We start from the raw sequence: 20124 nt of genomic DNA, 5'->3' as shown, positions 1-20124 counted from the left end.
CTGCGGACTTCATGTGGACGTTAAGGTTAGGTTACATAAGGCATACGACATAGACTTTTTCGGGGGGGTTTTCTGGGGACTTTACACTTTTGCCCACATCACATAGTTTTTTCTTCTCTTAAGCTACTTATAATAGAAAACTATGCCCTACGTGTCCCTATTCTGCCTGGCCTTTGATTTTAGACGAACCCCACGATTGGGGAAAGATGAACCGCCGACCGCCGTCCGTAGACCGCCGAGTTGAATACCGCGTTTCCTACTAATTTGGGGTTCTCCTCGGTCCTCCACTGCACTGTAACGTGCCTGTCGACCCACAGTCGCATCCGATGCTATCCGAAAAAAAAAATAACACCTTCATATAAGCGCACCAGGCAACGGTTTAGCGCCACTTACCCTTCGAGATAAATCCCCGGATTTTCTTCTGTTCCGTAGTGCCGTCCTAGGATTTTCCACCAAATATAGAAGGGTTTTTTTTTCCCAAAACTAAATCACAAATTTCCAAATTTTTTTGCAGGTCTTCACCGCTCCAGGCTTCATATGGGAAAGAATCTTTGCCCGTTCGACTGGCAGCCATTAGCGTAGACCTTTCGCCTATCCCTTTTTAATCGCTCCTTGGCACTTTCTAATTTTCTTCCTCTGTTAAGTGCCTGGAAGCGACTGTTAGCTGACCTAACAGTGACCGCTAGCAACCCTAACAGAACCGCTACCTTAACAGCCTAACCTAACAGAGCAGCTACATTACAGCCCTGGACTCCAAAATAGACCACACACTGTAGTCCATCGGATTAAGATCTGGCGAGTATGGTGGTCATTCACTGGATGCGATAAAGTCCCGAAAATTGGCTTTGCACCAGTCCTGAGTCAATTTGGCTCTATGGGCTGGCGCTGAATCCTGTTGAAACGTCTACTCCGTATCACCGAAGTGCTGCTGGGCCCAAGGAAGCACAACAGTTTTCAAAATGTCCCGGTTACACTCCTGATTGATTTTGACCCCTTGATCGATGAAAACAAGGGGTGTTTTGCCGGTGGCGCATATTCCTCCCCAAACCTCGATTATTGCGCTCGATTATTGCAGAGGTACCTGGAGCTTCAGCCGACCAGCTTCCGTCATTTTGGTGATTGTGCGCCTGTTGGATGGTGAATATCTTCTCGTCCGTGAAGAGAATACGCTCCCATTTTTGACCTGCGGCGCGACGCTTTAGCTGACGGCATCTTTGGAGTCTCACGCGCTTATTGTCATCCGTAAGAAGATGCACTTTTTGGAGCTTGTAGGGCCTGAGATTAGGTTCATTTTTTGCAATCAACCGAACACTTTCTCGATTCACTCCGATTTCACGGGCTATTTTTCTGACCGAGACTCTGCAATTCCGAGTGATAAGCTTTTTCACGATCCGCGACGGGGCGGTCATAAACGTGGCCAAGTTCATTAAATCGTTTGTTTTGGTATGCCCAGCAAACGAACAATGTCGCATTGGTGATTTCCTTGTTGAAACAGTTTTAAAATTGCACAACGATTGTTAGACATCTCGAAACAAATATCAAATTGATGGGAATCATAAAAATGTAATTATATTTTTTTCAGAAAAGTACAAGCTATCGATAAATGCATTTATTTAAGGGCTGCATAATAACACATTTATAATAGATTGTTTCAAAGTTTGTCCGGGTTATTTATTGTCACCCAGTATTATAGACTATCGTAAAGTCTGAATAGCGGGTATGGGGGAACTCTCATTTAATATTTGTAAGCAACGGTGCCGTAAATTTCGTGTTTCAGGAAATAGAACTGAAATCAGTAGACTATATTCTTTAATTGTCAAACGACTGAGAAAAGTATTCTTGGGAAAATCAGTACTAACTTCAAACTCACATGAGAAGCTCAAAATATTTAACAAAAAAAAACGAACTGAAATGGCCGAAAGACCGAAACGCCCACTTTCCTCCTACATGCTGTGGCTCAGCAGTATCCGTGAGTCCATAAAAGAAGATAACCCCGGGATCAAAGTAACCGAGGTGTCTAGGAAGGCAGGTGAATTATGGCGTTCAATGACGGACAAGTCGGAGTGGGAGGCCAAGGCTGCCAAGGCCAAGGAGGACTACGTTTGCGCCATGAGGGAGTACAAGGCCAATGGTGGCAGCAGTGATGGTCAGCAGATGCGCACTAGACGTTCGAAAATAAGCGTCATTAAAAAGCAGAAAGAACAAGTCTCACGCAGATAGGGATAATGTAACAATTAAGAAGTAAACGAACGAGTAGGCGTAGCACCACCATCTTCAGTGACACGCACAGTATCCTCACAAAAAACACTAACATCAAAAAGCTTCAAGCAAATATACAATGTAAAATACAATCAATGTTTTCCCAATGTTGTAAGCGATAATATATTTCCATTCAATAAAAGCTTAAAAAAAAGAAAACAAAAAAAAGGAAAAAGGAACGATCAGTTGTGCCACACAAAACACTTCAACTTAATTTCGTTTCAATTTCACTTTAGGATTCCACACATGCCTGTTCTGAGTTATTTCAAAAACACCGACGATCTTGCTAGTGTTTTGTCTAAAATCAGTAATGAAATCGCACTTTTACGTGAAAAGTTCGGTTGATACATAAGTGTTGAATTTGTAATTAAACTGCAATTAAAATTATTAATTTATTAATTAATAAACTAAAACATTTCGTGGACTTAATTGGTAAAATGTAGATTTTTATGAAACACAAGTGAAATAACAGGCCTCTTATACAGTAGGCCAAATCGCTTCAGAGTTTTAAAGCTGAGTTTAATTTGCAGTGATGCCCTTTTTTTTCGATTTTAAAGTTCTAATTATTTGAAACCCTATTATTAAGCATTCAATTTTTCTTTGAATTGTGGCTTAATCCTTGATTTTTCACTATTAATTATTAAAAATTTATAAACATTTTAAAAAATGTTTGTTATGCAGCATGGCAGTTTATTCAACTTACACCCCAGGTGGTTTTATTTAGAGTGGTTTCAAATAACAATCTGGTATGTGCTTGCAACAGAAATAAGTAATTTTTTTGCTCACAGTTAAGGTTACAATTTATTTTGAACATTTACATATATGTTGAAAAACTTTGGCTTTACAGCACTGGATGAAGTCGGACTAAAACAGTGGTCGGTAGGGCCGAATCTTTGAATTATATATTGCACCGTGCTGAGGCTTAAGAAAATCATTTCGGCTATAGCGTGCTGCGTTTTTCCGACCTTAAAATGTTTTAGGACTAATTCCCTTTGCTCGATGGTTGTTGGCGTTTCAAAGCTATCGACTTGAAACTTTGCACACACCGTTCCTTCCTTTGCACGCAGTATATATATAAGTCGGAACTGGGATCGACTGACTATATGCTATGGCTGCCATACAACTGATTGATCGGAAATGCTATAATTTTGGTTTTTTTGAGTTAGTGATTTCGGATTTTGCATAAATGCTAGTTGTGGTTTTTGGCGCGCTAAATAATAGCACATTTAAAAGTAAGATTGCCAAAGCTCTACTTAACATTTTAAAACTAAGTAAAATGGAAAATATTAGTGGAGGTATGTAAAATTTAAGTGTTTTATTCAATATTTGTTTAATGTGATGTGTCTTTATGTAGAGACAAAACCTTTTTTGATTTAATAAGAAGTAAGGAAATGCTTCATTAAGTCCATGCGCCCACACTACTTGCCAAACAATGGCCCCACAAAAAAAAGCGTAGTAATTGTGAGTAGTAATAAAAAAAAAAAAAAAAAAAAAAAATCCTAATTGAATTGGGCAGTAATTTTGTTATAAAAAGACATCAAAAGCCCGCTAGCGCATAAGCCTTATGGCGGAGCAAGCTTGCACAGTCCCATAGGGCGTGAGCGAATTCAAAGAATTCAAATCCATCTTTTACGACGGTATGTAAAAATGGAATAACATAAAAAACAACCGATTTTTATAATTAATGTATTTTTGTTCAGTTTGGTTCCTTAAAATTTTTTTGGGTTTATTTTGCAAAGATATATTTTATTTGACAGCTTATGAATTGTCTACATTTTATTTTTATGGTTTTTTGTTTAGTTTTATGTTTTATCAAATACGTTTCGTTTTTAGTTTATAATTAAAGGTTTTAAGTGCCTTAACAATGATTTTAAAGAAAAACGGAAATAGATCATATTATTATATCTTATTATTTCTTAAATGTTTTCTTAGTTATTATGAGTTTATTGGTTAATAATATGTACATGTATGTACATATATTCCTACTTTGTATTTTCGAGGCGCATAGTTTGGGGGGAAAAATGAAGCTATACCTTATTAGCGTCTTTTCGAGTTTGCCATATATAGTAAAGTAGCTCGAAGCTTTTTTCGTGCAAGAACATAATAAAATTTCAAATCGTCATTGCTTATTTCGTGCAAACACTTAAAGCTATTAGAAAATGTGTCCTTTTTATACCCTTGCAGAGGGTATTATAATTTTGTCCAAAAGTGTGCAACGCAGTGAAGGAGACATCTCCGACCCTATAAAGTATATACATATATTCTTGATCAGGATCACCTCCTGAGTTGATATGAGCATGTCCGTCTGCCTGTTTCTACGCAAACTAGTCTCTCAGTTTTAAAGCTATCGACTTGAAACTTTGCACACACCCTTCTTTCCTTTGCACGCAGTATATAAGTCGGAACGGCCCGGATCGGCCGACTATATCCTATAGCTGCCATATAACTGATTGATCGGGAATGGTATAACTTTGGTGTTTTAGAGTTAGAGAGTTCAAATTTGACATGAGAGCTATTTTTGGCAAAATATTACGACATGCCAAATTTCATAAGGATCGGCCGACTATATCCTATAGCTGCCATATAACTGAACGATCGGAAATGACCCAACTTTCGTGTTTTTGAAGATAGAAAGCTGGAACTTGGTACAGATTATATTTTTGGTCAGTTAATCCGATCTACCAAATTTCATAACGATCGGTTGACTATATCCTATAGCTGCCATATAACTGAACGATCGGAAATGACCCAACTTTCGTGTTTTTGATGATAGAAAGCTGGCGCTTGGTACACTTTCTATTTTTGGTCAGTTAATCCGATCTACCAAATTTCATAACGATCGGTTGACTATATCTTATAGCTGAAATATAACTGAACGATCGGAAATGCTAATTGGTAGAAAAATCAACTTTCGTATTTTTGAAGATAGAAGCTTGGGACTTTTTTTTTTAGATTTTTTATTGTAATTAATTGGTTTTATTATGATGTAATCATAAGGATCGGTCAATTATATCCGATGTCTGCGATATATATCCGGTTTTAGCTGCAAGGGTATATCAACTTCGGCTCCGCCCGAAGTTAGCTTTGCTTTCTTGTTTAATCTAATATTTGGTCGGGCCACTCTTTTGTTTTTTTACTGCCTGTAAACGGTTTCCCCTAGATTTCACAAATTTTTTTGTGGTTTCAACAGGAATTTTCCTTTACTCCTCCAGTAAGACAGTTTTCAGCTCATTATTGTCTTTTTACGGATCGATTCGTCCAAAATCACCCACTAGTTCTCAAAAACGTTGAGGTCTGGAGACTGTGCTGGTGTTTTTATTACATGTGGAAAGTTTAAGACCCACCAAAGCTACACATTGCCAGCAGTGTGCTTGTCTTGATAAAACCTAAGTCCTAAGCATACCCAAGATTTCTGCGCTTCGGGCTAGATTTTTTTTAAAATGGTGAGGCTCACTATAGCATCCATAGCTCCGTCAATGGAAACCAAGTTTCCGACTCCAGACGTAGCCATACAGGCCCAAACCATAATATGTCCGACTCCGTGCTTGACCATAGCTTTAAGGTTTTTAGGTTCGAGCATTCGCACGCCGCCAAACATATTGCCTGTTATCAAATCCGAAAAGGTTAAACTTGGATTCGTCCGCAAAAATCACGTCACGTCTCCTTCACGAACTTGACATGTTCAATCATAATTTTCTTACTGATAAACGGTTTCCTACTGATAAAGGAGAAGTTATCCCAAAATCTATGAGGTATTTATATTATTGTTAAAGATCATAGAGTAGATATTGAATAGAAATACACATTTTATATTCCTTAAATTTTTTACATGTCCAGCTTTAATTTTTTATGATATAGATACAATATTTTTTGTAATATTGTATATATGCATATTATATATTTAATGTAAACATACAGGGTGACAATAAATAACCCGGACAAACATTTTTGATCATAACTTTTGAAGGGACTGTATTTGAGAAAAACTGCAGATGCACAACTATTAAATAGGTATTGTGTTAACATATATTCAGCCGGTTTCGAAGTGGCTTCCTTGTGCTGCGATGCAGAGCCCTAAACGTTTCTGGAAATTTAGCGCATTGGGCCGCAGGTCTTCTTCCGATAATCGATCCCATTCTCGGAGCAATGATTGCTTCAGCGCCTCCAAACTTATGTGGCGTTTAGCACATGCCCTGGACTCCAAAATAGACCACACACTGTAGTCCATCGGATTAAGATCTGGCGAGTATGGTGGTCATTCACTGGATGCGATAAAGTCCCGAAAATTGGCTTTGCACCAGTCCTGAGTCAATTTGGCTCTATGGGCTGGCGCTGAATCCTGTTGAAACGTCTACTCCGTATCACCGAAGTGCTGCTGGGCCCAAGGAAGCACAACTGTTTTCAAAATATCCCGGTTACACTCCTGATTGATTTTGACCCCTTGATCGATGAAAACAAGGGGTGTTTTGCCGGTGGCGCATATTCTTCCCCAAACCATTACCATAACCATAAAGACTGCTCACATTGACGGCGCTCGATTATTGCAGAGGTACCTGGAGCTTCAGCCAACCAGCTTCCGTCATTTTGGTGATTGTGCGCCTGTTGGATGGTGAATATCTTCTCGTCCGTGAAGAGAATACGCTCCCATTTTTGACCTGCGGCGCGACGCTTTAGCTGACGGCATCTTTGGAGTCTCACACGCTTATTGTCATCCGTAAGAAGATGCACTTTTTGGAGCTTGTAGGGCCTGAGATTAGGTTCATTTTTTGCAATCAACCAAACACTTTCTCGATTCACTCCGATTTCACGGGCTATTTTTCTGACCGAGACTCTGCAATTCCGAGTGATAAGCTTTTTCACGATCCGCGACGGGGACGGTCATAAACGTGGCCAAGTTCATTAAATCGTTTGTTTTGGTATGCCCAGCAAACGAACAATGTCGCATTGGTGATTTCCTTGTTGAAACAGTTTTAAAATTGCACAACGATTATTAGACATCTCGAAACAAATATCAAATTGATGGGATTCATAAAAATGTAATTATATTTTTTTCAGAAAAGTACAAGCTATCGATAAATGCATTTATTTAAGGGCTGCATAATAACACATTTATAATAGATTGTTTCAAAGTTTGTCCGGGTTATTTATTGTCACCCAGTATTATAGACTATCGTAAAGTCTGAATAGCGGGTATGGGGGAACTCTCATTTAATATTTGTAAGCAACGGTGCCGTAAATTTCGTGTTTCAGGAAATAGAACTGAAATCAGTAGACTATATTCTTTAATTGTCAAACGACTGAGAAAAGTATTCTTGGGAAAATCAGTACTAACTTCAAACTCACATGAGAAGCTCGAAATATTTAACAAAAAAAAACGAACTGAAATGGCCGAAAGACCGAAACGCCCACTTTCCTCCTACATGCTGTGGCTCAGCAGTATCCGTGAGTCCATAAAAGAAGATAACCCCGGGATCAAAGTAACCGAGGTGACTAGGAAGGCAGGTGAATTATGGCGTTCAATGACGGACAAGTCGGAGTGGGAGGCCAAGGCTGCCAAGGCCAAGGAGGACTACGTTTGCGCCATGAGGGAGTACAAGGCCAATGGTGGCAGCAGTGATGGTCAGCAGATGCGCACTAGACGTTCGAAAATAAGCGTCATTAAAAAGCAGAAAGAACAAGTCTCACGCAGATAGGGATAATGTAACAATTAAGAAGTAAACGAACGAGTAGGCGTAGCACCACCATCTTCAGTGACACGCACAGTATACTCACAAAAAACACTAACATCAAAAAGCTTCAAGCAAATATACAATGTAAAATACAATCAATGTTTTCCCAACGTTGTTGAATATATTTCCATTCAATAAAATTAAAAAAAAAAGAAAACAAAAAAAAGGAAAAAGGAACGATCAGTTGTGCCACACAAAACACTTCAACTTAATTTCGTTTCAATTTCACTTTAGGATTCCACACATGCCTGTTCTGAGTTATTTCAAAAACACCGACGATCTTGCTAGTGTTTTGTCTAAAATCAGTAATGAAATCGCACTTTTACGTGAAAAGTTCGGTTGATACATAAGTGTTGAATTTGTAATTAAACTGCAATTAAAATTATTAATTTATTAATTAATAAACTAAAACATTTCGTGGACTTAATTGGTAAAATGTAGATTTTTATGAAACACAAGTGAAATAACAGGCCTCTTATACAGTAGGCCAAATCGCTTCAGAGTTTTAAAGCTGAGTTTAATTTGCAGTGATGCCCTTTTTTTTTCGATTTTAAAGTTCTAATTATTTGAAACCCTATTATTAAGCATTCAATTTTTCTTTGAATTGTGGCTTAATCCTTGATTTTTCACTATTAATTATTAAAAATTTATAAACATTTTAAAAAATGTTTGTTATGCAGCATGGCAGTTTATTCAACTTACACCCCAGGTGGTTTTATTTAGAGTGGTTTCAAATAACAATCTGGTATGTGCTTGCAACAAAAATAAGTAATTTTTTTGCTCACAGTTAAGGTTACAATTTATTTTGAACATTTACATATATGTTGAAAAACTTTGGCTTTACAGCACTGGATGAAGTCGGACTAAAACAGTGGTCGGTAGGGCCGAATCTTTGAATTATATATTGCACCGTGCTGAGGCTTAAGAAAATCATTTCGGCTATAGCGTGCTGCGTTTTTCCGACCTTAAAATGTTTTAGGACTAATTCCCTTTGCTCGATGGTTGTTGGCGTTTCAAAGCTATCGACTTGAAACTTTGCACACACCGTTCCTTCCTTTGCACGCAGTATATATATAAGTCGGAACTGGGATCGGCTGACTATATGCTATGGCTGCCATACAACTGATTGATCGGAAATGCTATAATTTTGGTTTTTTTGAGTTAGTGATTTCGGATTTTGCATGAATGCTAGTTGTGGTTTTTGGCGCGCTAAATAATAGCACATTTAAAAGTAAGATTGCCAAAGCTCTACTTAACATTTTAAAACTAAGTAAAATGGAAAATATTAGTGGAGGTATGTAAAATTTAAGTGTTTTATTCAAAATTTGTTTAATGTGATGTGTCTTTATGTAGAGACAAAACCTTTTTTGATTTAATAAGAAGTAAGGAAATGCTTCATTAAGTCCATGCGCCCACACTACTTGCCAAACAATGGCCCCACAAAAAAAAGCGTAGTAATTGTGAGTAGTAATAAAAAAAAAAAAAAAAAAAAAAAAATCCTAATTGAATTGGGCAGTAATTTTGTTATAAAAAGACATCAAAATCCCGCTAGCGCATAAGCCTTATGGCGGAGCAAGCTTGCACAGTCCCATAGGGCGTGAGCGAATTCAAAGAATTCAAATCCATCTTTTACGACGGTATGTAAAAATGGAATAACATAAAAAACAACCGATTTTTATAATTAATGTATTTTTGTTCAGTTTGGTTCCTTAAAATTTTGTTGGGTTTATTTTGCAAAGATATACTTTATTTGACAGCTCATGAATTGTCTACATTTTATTTTTATGGTTTTTTGTTTAGTTTTATGTTTTATCAAATACGTTTCGTTTTTAGTTTATAATTAAAGGTTTTAAGTGCCTTAACAATGATTTTAAAGAAAAACGGAAATAGATCATATTATTATATCTTATTATTTCTTAAATGTTTTCTTAGTTATTATGAGTTTATTGGTTAATAATATGTACATGTATGTACATATATTCCTACTTTGTATTTTCGAGGCGCATAGTTTGGGGGGAAAAATGAAGCTATACCTTATTAGCGTCTTTTCGAGTTTGCCATATATAGTAAAGTAGCTCGAAGCTTTTTTCGTGCAAGAACATAATAAAATTTCAAATCGTCATTGCTTATTTCGTGCAAACACTTAAAGCTATTAGAAAATGTGTCCTTTTTATACCCTTGCAGAGGGTATTATAATTTTGTCCAAAAGTGTGCAACGCAGTGAAGGAGACATCTCCGACCCTATAAAGTATATATATTCTTGATCAGGATCACCTCCTGAGTTGATATGAGCATGTCCGTCTGTCTGTTTCTACGCAAACTAGTCTCTCAGTTTTAAAGCTATCGACTTGAAACTTTGCACACACCCTTCTTTCCTTTGCACGCAGTATATAAGTCGGAACGGCCCGGATCGGCCGACTATATCCTATAGCTGCCTTATAACTGATTGATCGGGAATGGTATAACTTTGGTGTTTTAGAGTTAGAGAGTTCAAATTTGACATGAGAGCTATTTTTGGCAAAATATTACGACATGCCAAATTTCATAAGGATCGGCCGACTATATCCTATAGCTGCCATATAACTGAACGATCGGAAATGACCCAACTTTCGTGTTTTTGAAGATAGAAAGCTGGAACTTGGTACAGATTATATTTTTGGTCAGTTAATCCGATCTACCAAATTTCATAACGATCGGTTGACTATATCCTATAGCTGCCATATAACTGAACGATCGGAAATGACCCAACTTTCGTGTTTTTGATGATAGAAAGCTGGCGCTTGGTACACTTTCTATTTTTGGTCAGTTAATCCGATCTACCAAATTTCATAACGATCGGTTGACTATATCTTATAGCTGAAATATAACTGAACGATCGGAAATGCTAATTGGTAGAAAAATCAACTTTCGTATTTTTGAAGATAGAAGCTTGGGACTTTTTTTTTTAGATTTTTTATTGTAATTAATTGGTTTTATTATGATGTAATCATAAGGATCGGTCAATTATATCCGATGTCTGCGATATGTATCCGGTTTTAGCTGCAAGGGTATATCAACTTCGGCTCCGCCCGAAGTTAGCTTTGCTTTCTTGTTTAATCTAATATTTGGTCGGGCCACTCTTTTGTTTTTTTACTGCCTGTAAACGGTTTCCCCTAGATTTCACAAATTTTTTTGTGGTTTCAACAGGAATTTTCCTTTACTCCTCCAGTAAGACAGTTTTCAGCTCATTATTGTCTTTTTACGGATCGATTCGTCCAAAATCACCCACTAGTTCTCAAAAACGTTGAGGTCTGGAGACTGTGCTGGTGTTTTTATTACATGTGGAAAGTTTAAGACCCACCAAAGCTACACATTGCCAGCAGTGTGCTTGTCTTGATAAAACCTAAGTCCTAAGCATACGCAAGATTTCTGCGCTTCGGGCTAGATTTTTTTTTAAATGGTGAGGCTCACCATAGCATCCATAGCTCCGTCAATGGAAACCAAGTTTCCGACTCCAGACGTAGCCATACAGGCCCAAACCATAATATGTCCGACTCCGTGCTTGACCATAGCTTTAAGGTTTTTAGGTTCGAGCATTCGCACGCCGCCAAACATATTGCCTGTTATCAAATCCGAAAAGGTTAAACTTGGATTCGTCCGCAAAAATCACGTCACGTCTCCTTCACGAACTTGACATGTTCAATCATAATTTTCTTACTGATAAACGGTTTCCTACTGATAAAGGAGAAGTTATCCCAAAATCTATGAGGTATTTATATTATTGTTAAAGATCATAGAGTAGATATTGAATAGAAATACACATTTTATATTCTTTAAATTTTTTACATGTCCAGCTTTAATTTTTTATGATATAGATACAATATTTTTTGTAATATTGTATATATGCATATTATATATTTAATGTAAACATACAGGGTGACAATAAATAACCCGGACAAACATTTTTGATCATAACTTTTGAAGGGACTGTATTTGAGAAAAAATGCAGATGCACAACTATTAAATAGGTATTGTGTTAACATATATTCAGCCGGTTTCGAAGTGGCTTCCTTGTGCTGCGATGCAGAGCCCTAAACGTTTCTGGAAATTTAGCGCATTGGGCCGCAGGTCTTCTTCCGATAATCGATCCCATTCTCGGAGCAATGATTGCTTCAGCGCCTCCAAACTTATGTGGCGTTTAGCACATGCCCTGGACTTCAAAATAGACCACACACTGTAGTCCATCGGATTAAGATCTGGCGAGTATGGTGGTCATTCACTGGATGCGATAAAGTCCGATAAAGGAAAATTGGCTTTGCACCAGTCCTGAGTCAATTTGGCTCTATGGGCTGGCGCTGAATCCTGTTGAAACGTCTACTCCGTATCACCGAAGTGCTGCTGGGCCCAAGGAAGCACAACAGTTTTCAAAATGTCCCGGTTACACTCCTGATTGATTTTGACCCCTTGATCGATGAAAACAAGGGGTGTTTTGCCGGTGGCGCATATTCCTCCCCAAACCATTACCATAACCAAAAAGACTGCTCACATTGACGGCGCTCGATTATTGCAGAGGTACCTGGAGCTTCAGCCGACCAGCTTCCGTCATTTTGGTGATTGTGCGCCTGTTGGATGGTGAATATCTTCTCGTCCGTGAAGAGAATACGCTCCCATTTTTGACCTGCGGCGCGACGCTTTAGCTGACGGCATCTTTGGAGTCTCACGCGCTTATTGTCATCCGTAAGAAGATGCACTTTTTGGAGCTTGTAGGGCCTGAGATTAAGTTCATTTTTTGCAATCAACCGAACACTTTCTCGATTCACTCCGATTTCACGGGCTATTTTTCTGACCGAGACGCTGCAATTCCGAGTGATAAGCTTTTTCACGATCCGCGACGGGGCGGTCATAAACGTGGCCAAGTTCATTAAATCGTTTTTTTTGGTATGCCCAGCAAACGAACAATGTCGCATTGGTGATTTCCTTGTTGAAACAGTTTTAAAATTGCACAACGATTGTTGTGCAATTCGAAACAAATATCAAATTGATGGGAATCATAAAAATGTAATTATATTTTTTTCAGAAAAGTACAAGCTATCGATAAATGCATTTATTTAAGGGCTGCATAATAACACATTTATAATAGATTGTTTCAAAGTTTGTCCGGGTTATTTATTGTCACCCAGTATTATAGACTATCGTAAAGTCTGAATAGCGGGTATGGGGGAACTCTCATTTAATATTTGTAAGCAACGGTGCCGTAAATTTCGTGTTTCAGGAAATAGAACTGAAATCAGTAGACTATATTCTTTAATTGTCAAACGACTGAGAAAAGTATTCTTGGGAAAATCAGTACTAACTTCAAACTCACATGAGAAGCTCGAAATATTTAACAAAAAAAAACGAACTGAAATGGCCGAAAGACCGAAACGCCCACTTTCCTCCTACATGCTGTGGCTCAGCAGTATCCGTGAGTCCATAAAAGAAGATAACCCCGGGATCAAAGTAACCGAGGTGACTAGGAAGGCAGGTGAATTATGGCGTTCAATGACGGACAAGTCGGAGTGGGAGGCCAAGGCTGCCAAGGCCAAGGAGGACTACGTTTGCGCCATGAGGGAGTACAAGGCCAATGGTGGCAGCACTGATGGTCAGCAGATGCGCACTAGACGTTCGAAAATAAGCGTCATTAAAAAGCAGAAAGAACAAGTCTCACGCAGATAGGGATAATGTAACAATTAAGAAGTAAACGAACGAGTAGGCGTAGCTCCACCATCTTCAGTGACACGCACAGTATCATCACAAAAAACACTAACATCAAAAAGCTTCAAGCAAATATACAATGTAAAATACAATCAATGTTTTCCCAATGTTGTAAGCGATAATATATTTCCATTCAATAAAAGCTTAAAAAAAAGAAAACAAAAAAAAGGAAAAAGGAACGATCAGTTGTGCCACACAAAACACTTCAACTTAATTTCGTTTCAATTTCACTTTAGGATTCCACACATGCCTGTTCTGAGTTATTTCAAAAACACCGACGATCTTGCTAGTGTTTTGTCTAAAATCAGTAATGAAATCGCACTTTTACGTGAAAAGTTCGGTTGATACATAAGTGTTGAATTTGTAATTAAACTGCAATTAAAATTATTAATTTATTAATTAATAAACTAAAACATTTCGTGGACTTCATTGGTAAAATGTAGATTTTTATGAAACACAAGTGAAATAACAGGCCTCTTATACAGTAGGCCAAATCGCTTCAGAGTTTTAAAGCTGAGTTTAATTTGCAGTGATGCCCTTTTTTTTCGATTTTAAAGTTCTAATTATTTGAAACCCTATTATTAAGCATTCAATTTTTCTTTGAATTGTGGCTTAATCCTTGATTTTTCACTATTAATTATTAAAAATTTATAAACATTTTAAAAAATGTTTGTTATGCAGCATGGCAGTTTATTCAACTTACACCCCAGGTGGTTTTGTTTAGAGTGGTTTCAAATAACAATCTGGTATGTGCTTGCAACAAAAATAAGTAATTTTTTTGCTCACAGTTAAGGTTACAATTTATTTTGAACATTTACATATATGTTGAAAAACTTTGGCTTTACAGCACTGGATGAAGTCGGACTAAAACAGTGGTCGGTAGGGCCGAATCTTTGAATTATATATTGCACCGTGCTGAGGCTTAAGAAAATCATTTCGGCTATAGCGTGCTGCGTTTTTCCGACCTTAAAATGTTTTAGGACTAATTCCCTTTGCTCGATGGTTGTTGGCGTTTCAAAGCTATCGACTTGAAACTTTGCACACACCGTTCCTTCCTTTGCACGCAGTATATATATAAGTCGGAACTGGGATCGGCTGACTATATGCTATGGCTGCCATACAACTGATTGATCGGAAATGCTATAATTTTGGTTTTTTTGAGTTAGTGATTTCGGATTTTGCATGAATGCTAGTTGTGGTTTTTGGCGCGCTAAATAATAGCACATTTAAAAGTAAGATTGCCAAAGCTCTACTTAACATTTTAAAACTAAGTAAAATGGAAAATATTAGTGGAGGTATGTAAAATTTAAGTGTTTAATTCAATATTTGTTTAATGTGATGTGTCTTTATGTATATGTTCTTTTCTAAAGTTTTATATTAAACAATTTTAATCTAGCATTTTTTGTGTTTCGTGAAATACACGTAGGTTGGATTGTGCCGAATCATAAAAACTATTAACGCAGTTTCGTTTTTGAATTTATTTACAATACGATAGCATAAACCTTTTTTGATTTAATAAGAAGTAAGGAAATGCTTCATTTAATGAATATGACGCACTTTTTGTGTATAATTATTTGAGTCTATAGTTATTTGGTAAGTTATCAGTTTAATGCAAATTTATACACATTCCATTAGTGTTAGCGTTCAAATTAAACGATATTAGCGCCAAGACAAGACGACGGGCGGTAGTAATACTCAAAAACACCGAAATATCCTTTAAAAATATTGAACCGAAATATCATCACTACTCGTTAGAAGAATAAAAAGCCCACAAGAACAGTTGATCCAACCTACCAAATTTCATTAGGATCGGCCGAGTATATCCTATAGCTGCCATATAGCTGAACGATCGGAAATGGTACTTGGTAGAAATATCAACTTTCGTATTTTTGAAGATAGAAGTTTGGAACTTTTTTTAGATTTTTTATTTTAGTTAATTAGTTTTATTATGATGTAATCATAAGGATCAGCCAACTATATCCGATGTTTGCGATATATATCCGGTTTTAACTGCAAGGGTATGTAAACTTCGGCTCCGCCCGAAGTTAGCTTTCCTTTCTTGTTTAATCTAATATTTGGTCGGGCCACTCTTTTGTTTTTTTACTGCCTGTAAACGGTTTCCCCTAGATTTCACAAATTTTGTTGTGGTTTCAACAGGAATTTTCCTTTACTCCTCCAGTAAGACAGTTTTCAGCTCATTTTTGCTCGTTATTTTCTTTTTACGGATCGATTCGTCCAAAATCACCCACTAGTTCTCAAAAACGTTGAGGTCTGGAGACTGTGCTGGTGTTTTTATTACATGTGGAAAGTTTAAGACCCACCAAAGCTACACATTGCCAGCAGTGTGCTTGTCTTGATAAAACCTAAGTCCTAAGCATACGCAAGATTTCTGCGCTTCGGGCTAGATTTTTTTTTAAATGGTGAGGCTCACCATAGCATCCATAGCTCCGTCAATGGAAACCAAGTTTCCGACTCCAGACGTAGCCATACAGGCCCAAACCATAATATGTCCGACTCCGTGCTTGACCATAGCTTTAAGGTTTTTAGGTTCGAGCATTCGCACGCCGCCAAACATATTGCCTGTTATCAAATCCGAAAAGGTTAAACTTGGATTCGTCCGCAAAAATCACGTCACGTCTCCTTCACGAACTTGACATGTTCAATCATAATTTTCTTACTGATAAACGGTTTCCTACTGATAAAGGAGAAGTTATCCCAAAATCTATGAGGTATTTATATTATTGTTAAAGATCATAGAGTAGATATTGAATAGAAATACACATTTTATATTCCTTAAATTTTTTACATGTCCAGCTTTAATTTTTTATGATATAGATACAATATTTTTTGTAATATTGTATATATGCATATTATATATTTAATGTAAACATACAGGGTGACAATAAATAACCCGGACAAACATTTTTGATCATAACTTTTAAAGGGACTGTATTTGAGAAAAAATGCAGATGCACAACTATTAAATAGGTATTGTGTTAACATATATTCAGCCGGTTTCTAAGTGGCTTCCTTGTGCTGCGATGCAGAGCCCTAAACGTTTCTGGAAATTTAGCGCATTGGGCCGCAGGTCTTCTTCCGATAATCGATCCCATTCTCGGAGCAATGATTGCTTCAGCGCCTCCAAACTTATGTGGCGTTTAGCACATGCCCTGGACTCCAAAATAGACCACACACTGTAGTCCATCGGATTAAGATCTGGCGAGTATGGTGGTCATTCACTGGATGCGATAAAGTCCGGAAAATTGGCTTTGCACCAGTCCTGAGTCAATTTGGCTCTATGGGCTGGCGCTGAATCCTGTTGAAACGTCTACTCCGTATCACCGAAGTGCTGCTGGGCCCAAGGAAGCACAACAGTTTTCAAAATGTCCCGGTTACACTCCTGATTGATTTTGACCCCTTGATCGATGAAAACAAGGGGTGTTTTGCCGGTGGCGCATATTCCTCCCCAAACCATTACCATAACCATAAAGACTGCTCACATTGACGGCGCTCGATTATTGCAGAGGTACCTGGAGCTTCAGCCGACCAGCTTCCGTCATTTTGGTGATTGTGCGCCTGTTGGATGGTGAATATCTTCTCGTCCGTGAAGAGAATACGCTCCCATTTTTGACCTGCGGCGCGACGCTTTAGCTGACGGCATCTTTGGAGTCTCACGCGCTTATTGTCATCCGTAAGAAGATGCACTTTTTGGAGCTTGTAGGGCCTGAGATTAGGTTCATTTTTTGCAATCAACCGAACACTTTCTCGATTCACTCCGATTTCACGGGCTATTTTTCTGACCGAGACTCTGCAATTCCGAGTGATAAGCTTTTTCACGATCCGCGACGGGGACGGTCATAAACGTGGCCAAGTTCATTAAATCGTTTTTTTTGGTATGCCCAGCAAACGAACAATGTCGCATTGGTGATTTCCTTGTTGAAACAGTTTTAAAATTGCACAACGATTGTTGTGCAATTCGAAACAAATATCAAATTGATGGGAATCATAAAAATGTAATTATATTTTTTTCAGAAAAGTACAAGCTATCGATAAATGCATTTATTTAAGGGCTGCATAATAACACATTTATAATAGATTGTTTCAAAGTTTGTCCGGGTTATTTATTGTCACCCAGTATTATAGACTATCGTAAAGTCTGAATAGCGGGTATGGGGGAACTCTCATTTAATATTTGTAAGCAACGGTGCCGTAAATTTCGTGTTTCAGGAAATAGAACTGAAATCAGTAGACTATATTCTTTAATTGTCAAACGACTGAGAAAAGTATTCTTGGGAAAATCAGTACTAACTTCAAACTCACATGAGAAGCTCAAAATATTTAACAAAAAAAAAACGAACTGAAATGGCCGAAAGACCGAAACGCCCACTTTCCTCCTACATGCTGTGGCTCAGCAGTATCCGTGAGTCCATAAAAGAAGATAACCCCGGGATCAAAGTAACCGAGGTGACTAGGAAGGCAGGTGAATTATGGCGTTCAATGACGGACAAGTCGGAGTGGGAGGCCAAGGCTGCCAAGGCCAAGGAGGACTACGTTTGCGCCATGAGGGAGTACAAGGCCAATGGTGGCAGCACTGATGGTCAGCAGATGCGCACTAGACGTTCGAAAATAAGCGTCATTAAAAAGCAGAAAGAACAAGTCTCACGCAGATAGGGATAATGTAACAATTAAGAAGTAAACGAACGAGTAGGCGTAGCTCCACCATCTTCAGTGACACGCACAGTATCATCACAAAAAACACTAACATCAAAAAGCTTCAAGCAAATATACAATGTAAAATACAATCAATGTTTTCCCAATGTTGTAAGCGATAATATATTTCCATTCAATAAAAGCTTAAAAAAAGAAAACAAAAAAAAGGAAAAAGGAACGATCAGTTGTGCCACACAAAACACTTCAACTTAATTTCGTTTCAATTTCACTTTAGGATTCCACACATGCCTGTTCTGAGTTATTTCAAAAACACCGACGATCTTGCTAGTGTTTTGTCTAAAATCAGTAATGAAATCGCACTTTTACGTGAAAAGTTCGGTTGATACATAAGTGTTGAATTTGTAATTAAACTGCAATTAAAATTATTAATTTATTAATTAATAAACTAAAACATTTCGTGGACTTCATTGGTAAAATGTAGATTTTTATGAAACACAAGTGAAATAACAGGCCTCTTATACAGTAGGCCAAATCGCTTCAGAGTTTTAAAGCTGAGTTTAATTTGCAGTGATGCCCTTTTTTTTCGATTTTAAAGTTCTAATTATTTGAAACCCTATTATTAAGCATTCAATTTTTCTTTGAATTGTGGCTTAATCCTTGATTTTTCACCATTAATTATTAAAAATTTATAAACATTTTAAAAAATGTTTGTTATGCAGCATGGCAGTTTATTCAACTTACACCCCAGGTGGTTTTATTTAAAGTGGTTTCAAATAACAATCTGGTATGTGCTTGCAACAAAAATAAGTAATTTTTTTGCTCACAGTTAAGGTTACAATATATTTTGAACATTTACATATATGTTGAAAAACTTTGGCTTTACAGCACTGGATGAAGTCGGACTAAAACAGTGGTCGGTAGGGCCGAATCTTTGAATTATATATTGCACCGTGCTGAGGCTTAAGAAAATCATTTCGGCTATAGCGTGCTGCGTTTTTCCGACCTTAAAATGTTTTAGGACTAATTCCCTTTGCTCGATGGTTGTTGGCGTTTCAAAGCTATCGACTTGAAACTTTGCACACACCGTTCCTTCCTTTGCACGCAGTATATATATAAGTCGGAACTGGGATCGGCTGACTATATGCTATGGCTGCCATACAACTGATTGATCGGAAATGCTATAATTTTGGTTTTTTTGAGTTAGTGATTTCGGATTTTGCATGAATGCTAGTTGTGGTTTTTGGCGCGCTAAATAATAGCACATTTAAAAGTAAGATTGCCAAAGCTCTACTTAACATTTTAAAACTAAGTAAAATGGAAAATATTAGTGGAGGTATGTAAAATTTAAGTGTTTAATTCAATATTTGTTTAATGTGATGTGTCTTTATGTAGAGACAAAACCTTTTTTGATTTAATAAGAAGTAAGGAAATGCTTCATTAAGTCCATGCGCCCACACTACTTGCCAAACAATGGCCCCACAAAAAAAAGCGTAGTAATTGTGAGTAGTAATAAAAAAAAAAAAAAAAAAAATCCTAATTGAATTGGGCAGTTATTTTGTTATAAAAAGACATCAAAAGCCCGCTAGCGCATAAGCCTTATGGCGGAGCAAGCTTGCACAGTCCCATAGGGCGTGAACGAATTCAAAGAATTCAAATCCATCTTTTACGACGGTATGTAAAAATGGAATAACATAAAAAACAACCGATTTTTATAATTAATGTATTTTTGTTC

The 20124-nt window shown here is 37.4% G+C and overlaps 4 protein-coding genes across 4 annotated transcripts; all 4 read left to right on the top strand.

The window, feature by feature from the left end:
• Nucleotides 1-1435: 1435 nt before the first annotated feature.
• Nucleotides 1436-2351, top strand: LOC108128361 (high mobility group protein D-like). Its single transcript, XM_017245962.3, has one exon. It carries the CDS (start codon nucleotides 1720-1722, stop codon nucleotides 2218-2220), a length of 501 nt encoding a protein of 166 aa, XP_017101451.3. The 5' UTR covers nucleotides 1436-1719; the 3' UTR covers nucleotides 2221-2351.
• Nucleotides 2352-7371: 5020 nt separating this feature from the next.
• LOC122321960 (high mobility group protein D-like) lies at nucleotides 7372-8039 on the top strand. The gene has a single exon (XM_043213123.2). The coding sequence runs from the start codon at nucleotides 7452-7454 to the stop codon at nucleotides 7950-7952; it is 501 nt and encodes a 166-aa protein (XP_043069058.2). The 5' UTR covers nucleotides 7372-7451; the 3' UTR covers nucleotides 7953-8039.
• A 5117-nt stretch (nucleotides 8040-13156) lies between these two features.
• On the top strand, nucleotides 13157-13842 carry LOC122321959 (high mobility group protein D-like). Its single transcript, XM_043213121.2, has one exon. It carries the CDS (start codon nucleotides 13182-13184, stop codon nucleotides 13680-13682), a length of 501 nt encoding a protein of 166 aa, XP_043069056.2. The 5' UTR covers nucleotides 13157-13181; the 3' UTR covers nucleotides 13683-13842.
• Nucleotides 13843-18044: 4202 nt separating this feature from the next.
• On the top strand, nucleotides 18045-18551 carry LOC122321942 (high mobility group protein D-like). The gene has a single exon (XM_043213064.2). It carries the CDS (start codon nucleotides 18084-18086, stop codon nucleotides 18390-18392), a length of 309 nt encoding a protein of 102 aa, XP_043068999.1. The 5' UTR covers nucleotides 18045-18083; the 3' UTR covers nucleotides 18393-18551.
• The last annotated feature ends 1573 nt before the right edge of the window (nucleotides 18552-20124 follow it).

Source organism: Drosophila bipectinata, chromosome XR (assembly GCF_030179905.1).
Source record: "Drosophila bipectinata strain 14024-0381.07 chromosome XR, DbipHiC1v2, whole genome shotgun sequence".
NCBI classification, from domain to species: Eukaryota; Metazoa; Arthropoda; class Insecta; order Diptera; family Drosophilidae; genus Drosophila; species Drosophila bipectinata.
This window is presented reverse-complemented; position numbering and strand designations above follow the sequence as displayed.

Bases quoted from the DNA above. Each gene is read 5' to 3' on its own strand.
- LOC108128361 (XM_017245962.3), top strand. From the start codon at position 1,720: ATGGGGGAACTCTCATTTAATATTTGTAAGCAACGGTGCCGTAAATTT.
- LOC122321960 (XM_043213123.2), top strand. From the start codon at position 7,452: ATGGGGGAACTCTCATTTAATATTTGTAAGCAACGGTGCCGTAAATTT.
- LOC122321959 (XM_043213121.2), top strand. From the start codon at position 13,182: ATGGGGGAACTCTCATTTAATATTTGTAAGCAACGGTGCCGTAAATTT.
- LOC122321942 (XM_043213064.2), top strand. From the start codon at position 18,084: ATGGCCGAAAGACCGAAACGCCCACTTTCCTCCTACATGCTGTGGCTC.